Genomic DNA, 5,266 nt, shown 5'->3' with positions numbered 1-5,266 from the left:
AAAATCTATAATGATGACACTTCAGTTAAGCAAATGATACTTCTACAGGGTATAATCCACAATCTAAAGAACAGTTGCAAATGATTCAATACATTATATAAAAATACAGATTTATTTATTTGGGATAACATTTACATTATTGGAGAAGGAAAGAAAGTAGGACATTAGTATATTTTATATAACTAGTATATAAATTCTAATTCAGAGTAATACTAAAGTGACATCTAATAGTTTATTGATCTAATTTTTTCATTTTGAATATGCTATAAAGAATAATTTAGTTAATTGATATGGTGTCCAAATTTATAGTTCATAAAAAATATAATATGGAGATAAAACTATGATGATTATGCTTTTATTGTTCCTCACAAAAATGAAAATACTATCTTTTGTGTTTTCTATTCTCTCTATTTGATTTATAGCATAAAAACTAGTGACGCTTAGAATTAGAATGAATCTCTAACAAAACCCAACCAAGCAATGCAGTAAGCCCTCTGCATCATCTCAAATAAGTGAATTTCCAGCCTATCCTTGAGTGATAAAGCACTCACCAGCAGATTGAATAAGCTATTCTAGTTTTGGTGGGATTTTTAACTTAATTTTTCTCTGTGGTGCTAAGTAAGAGTTGTTTGTTCATTTTGTGTGTATGGATATCCAAATATTCCAGAAATACTTATTTAAAAGACTATTGTTTCCTTAGTTAAAAACAAAAACCAAAACAAAAGCAAACAAACAAAAAAACTCCCCCCGCAAAAGAAGTTTGTAATTGTCAGCACAACTTTCAATTCCTTTGTGCCCCATGCCTAAAATGAGGATGGAGTATGTTATAGCACTACCTCACAGAATGAACTTCTCTAAAATTTAAATCACATAATCCTTTAAAGTACTAAGGTAGGTTATGGAACTTAAAACCTCTCACCGTACCTCATAACTTACGTTTTTTAATGAGGGGTCAAATGACAGCTCCTTACTTCAGATGGAAGTATGAATTTCCTAAGGTTTTAGCAAAGCCAAGAAGTGCACTGCCCGAGGTTTTTTTTATTAAAGAAACAAAGCAGTCCCTCTTATAAAGAAGTGTATTGTGATTTTCTAAGTGAGTCAAGGGCTATGTCACCACCACAAGTCGATGATTTAAAGATCCAAAGGTCCTGGTCAAGACAGTTGTCTAGTCTCACATGTTGGAGAAAACAAACTTAGGATTGGGATAAGGTTTTGGAGGTTAGTTCTCTGGAAGGCATGAAAATTAATGGAGAAGAATTACTAAAAACTGAATTCACCTGACTTATAACCCGATCTCCTGAGAATGCAGAATCAGCAGGAAAATTTTCTGTCTAGACCAATTTGCATAGGGAAATCATGTGGTTATCTGTCATTGTAACCCGAGGGAAATGTACCTAATAAGTTGACACAGACAGCTGTAAATATTTCCTCTGCTGCAGTCCCAGAGCTTATACAACCTGGACATGGATGAGACAGGTGTTGCATTTGGAGTCATAAGTTTGAGTAAAGGACCAATACTTGACCATTTCCTGCTCACTTGTCTGGGGACAGAGTGTCAGTCTCCACCATCGACCATCCAGGAAGAGATTCTGACTTTCACAGAGACCTTCCTTTCAGAGATCCCATGCAGGTGAGTCCAAGAGTATAAAAACTACTGCCTAAAAATGTCAGAGACAATAAACTCCAAGAATATTAACTGAGGTAATCTCATAAACAACTCAGCCTAGCCCAGAGCCTAGAGACCACAGTGGCATTTTTCTTGCTTGGTTAAAGTATCAATGAATTTTTATGATGCCAAAAAGAGAAGTAAACATTGATCTTACTAAGGCAATGTTCAGTGATGCCAATTAGATGATAGGATGGATGCCCAATTACAGGAGGAGTGAGAGGCATAAAATGCTCCCAATAAAATTTGAATATATGTGCAAGTATCTTAATTAACTGAGTAAAGAGAGAGGACATTCCTTATGGAGGGATATGAAATAAAGTGAAGGCATTTCTTTCTAAATTTTAAGATGCGGCATATTTGACCATGTTTCCATATTGATTAAAAAGATCCACACCAAAGAATATTTGTAAACAGCTGTTGCAAGAGGCATATATTTCACACTATCTTCTGCGAAAAATAAAGAAATTATGTTGTGCGAAGTAGTGTGATAATGGAGTTACCTTGAGCCTAAATCTAATACTTGTGAGACATAAAGTGGGTATACTAAAATTGAGCCAAAGCCTCTTGCTACCTGAAGTGCTAAACATGTAGCATGGATAAGGGACTCCTTGAGACTTGAAGTTTCAGCAGCTTCATGGAGGTTACCATGTTCCTCAACACTCATGGACCTCATGGACCTCTCTTTACTCTCCTTCCTTCCCATTACCCTCCCCAAATTGACTTCTTTATTAAAAAAAAACTTGAATATCTTAAACAAGCACCTTTCAAGGACCTTTGCACTGGCTGTTCTCCATGCCAGGGACACATTTCTCCTGATATGTTCATGACTCATGCTCTTTCTTCCTTGAAGTCTCTGTCCAAATATTACCTTACTTGTGTGTTTTGTCTGATCACAAATTAAAAAGTAGCACTCCTCTTTACTCTTTCTCTTATACCTGCTTTCATTTTCTTCATAGTACTTCTTGTCATCTGACATGTTATATAATTTTTTATTTGCTTATATTTTTTCTCCATAACTTGAATTTAGGAGCTTTTGGTTTTCAGTATACTATAGTGATTACCTAGATAACAACTGGAGCATTGTTAGCACTCAATTTATATTCCCTACATGAATGAAAATTTTTCTCATTTAATAGGTGGAATCCATGACATACTGGGGAACAAGATGAAAGTAGAATAAGCTTGCGAATTAGATGTGACAGAGGGAATCCCATGAAGGTGGCTGAATCTATACACTAAATATTGAAATAAATTATTGACAGCCAATTATAAATGGTAGCATTCAAACAATGTGAGTAATGTCTGATTATGTGAAAATGTCATGTTATCTTTCCCTCTCCTCCTAGTCACCTTCAACACATGGCACCAAGAAACATAACAGGAGTTTCAGGACTTCTTCTTTTGGGATTTTCAGAGGAAGCAGACATGCATCCCCTCATATTTGGGCTTTTCCTCTCCATGTACCTGATCACAGTGTTTGGAAACCTGCTCCTCATTCTTGCTGTCAGCTCTGACTCCTGCCTCCACACACCCATGTACTTCTTCCTCTCAAACCTGTCCTTTGTAGACATTTGTTTCATCTCCACCACCATCCCAAAGATGTTGCAAAACATCTGCAGCAAGAGGCAAGTTATAACCTATGCAGGCTGTATCACCCAGATGTATTTTTTCATACTGTTTGTAGGGTTGGATGCCCTCCTTCTGACTGTGATGGCCTATGACCGCTTTGTGGCCATTTGCCACCCCCTGCACTACATGGTCATTATGAACCCTCAAATCTGTCGAATTCTGGTTATGGCTAGCTGGATTACCAGTGTCCTAGATTCCCTGTTACAAACATTAATGACATTGAGGCTGTCCTTCTGTAGAAACGTGAAACTTCCTCACTATTTCTGTGAACTCAGACAATTGATCCAACTTGCCTGTTCAGACAAATGTCTTAATAACATGGTAATGAATTTTGCAGCTGGGTTGTTGGGTGGTATTCCCCTTGCTGGTATCCTTTACTCTTACTATAAGATAGTTGCCTCCATACGTGGAATCTCATCAGCTGAGGGGAAGTATAAAGCCTTTTCCACCTGTGCATCTCACCTCTCAGGTGTCTCCCTATTTTTTTCTACAAGCCTAGGAATATACCTTAGCTCTTCAGCTACCCACAGCTCATACTTAATTGAGATCAACTCGGTGATGTACACAGTGGTCACACCCATGCTGAACCCCTTCATCTATAGTCTGAGAAACAAACACATTAAGAGATCTCTGAAAGCTTTCTTTCATATGGCAGCCATCAGAAGCCCAGTTGACCTGGGCTGAAGAAGAGCACATGACTGAAGGGTTCAGAGACTCACAGCCAGAAACGGCAAACTTTGATCAGATTTTGGAATTTGAACTTGTGCCTCTACTTATTTCCTGGGATTTTCATTTCTCTGACATCTGTTTCTTGATATAATTTACATAACTCACTTGATTAGCTTCTTGTTGATTAGCCTTATGATTTACTTACTCTTGTGCAAGTGTTTTCCCCTGTGACAGTTTTCCCACTCTCTCATATTTATTCTCAGCCTTGGTTCTGAAAGTTTGGAGAATTACCATGTTTAAATAGGAATGGATGGATTTCTTAAGGACAATTTATTTTAAAATACAGTATACGGTACCCAAGTATTTTTCCTTGGTTTTAGTGAAGTAGGGTCATGAATTGAATGCTTCTATGAAAAAAAAAATTACTCCAGGCACCCCTGGATATTTATATGTTTATAACAGTGAAAATCTCAGACCACAGGGTTTTGAGTTGTCATATTGTCATATCATCCCTTTGAATATCACTCCCTTAACTTCTATTCCTTGTATTCTGGATTTTAGCTTACTGTGTATTTTGTAATGTGCCATTGAATTTTATTCTCCTCTTGGTGTCATAATACCTTATTCAGCTCTGGGTCTTTAATACCTACTATATTCACTGGAAAAAACAAATTATCAAGTTCATGTCCGTGTGACACCTCCAAAGTAACAGAATTTTTGAATTTTTTACTTATTCTTTTATTTGAAATGTAGTTGTTACAATGTTTTACTAGTTTTATGTGTATAACATAGTGGTTCAGTATTTTTACAGACTATACTCCATTAAAAATTATTTTGAGATAACAGCTATAAACCCCTGTGCTATGCAATATGTCCTTGTTTCTTGTCTGTATTATACACAGCAGTTTGTATTTCTTAATCCTATACCCCTACTTTGCTCATCATCCATTTTCTCAGCTCTCTGGTAACTTCTAGTTGGTTTTCTGTATCTGCAAATTTCTTACTTGTATTATTTGAATATTTCACATATAAGTGATATTTTACAGTATCTTTTTCAGTCTGACTTATTTTACTAAGCATAATAATCTCTAGGTACATCCTTGTTGCTGTAAATTACTGAAGTTTTTTGGCAAAGAGTTAATATTTATATCACATCTTAATTATACATTAATCTTTTTTTTGGTCTTTTGTCTTTTTAGGGCTGCACTTGTGGCATATAGAGGTTCCCAGGTGAAGGGTCAAATCGGAGCTGTAATTGCCAGCCTACACCACAGCCACAGCAATGCTGGATCTGAGCCA

General features: G+C 36.4%; 1 protein-coding gene across 1 annotated transcript; it reads left to right on the top strand.

Annotated features, from left to right (window-relative positions):
• Positions 1,464-3,982, top strand: LOC100519297 (olfactory receptor 7A10-like). Its single transcript, XM_021085115.1, has 2 exons — positions 1,464-1,630; positions 3,016-3,982. The coding sequence occupies exons 1-2, from the start codon at positions 1,464-1,466 to the stop codon at positions 3,980-3,982; spliced, it is 1,134 nt and encodes a 377-aa protein (XP_020940774.1).

Source organism: Sus scrofa, chromosome 2 (genome assembly GCF_000003025.6).
Source record: "Sus scrofa isolate TJ Tabasco breed Duroc chromosome 2, Sscrofa11.1, whole genome shotgun sequence".
Taxonomy (NCBI): domain Eukaryota; kingdom Metazoa; phylum Chordata; class Mammalia; order Artiodactyla; family Suidae; genus Sus; species Sus scrofa.
This window is presented reverse-complemented; position numbering and strand designations above follow the sequence as displayed.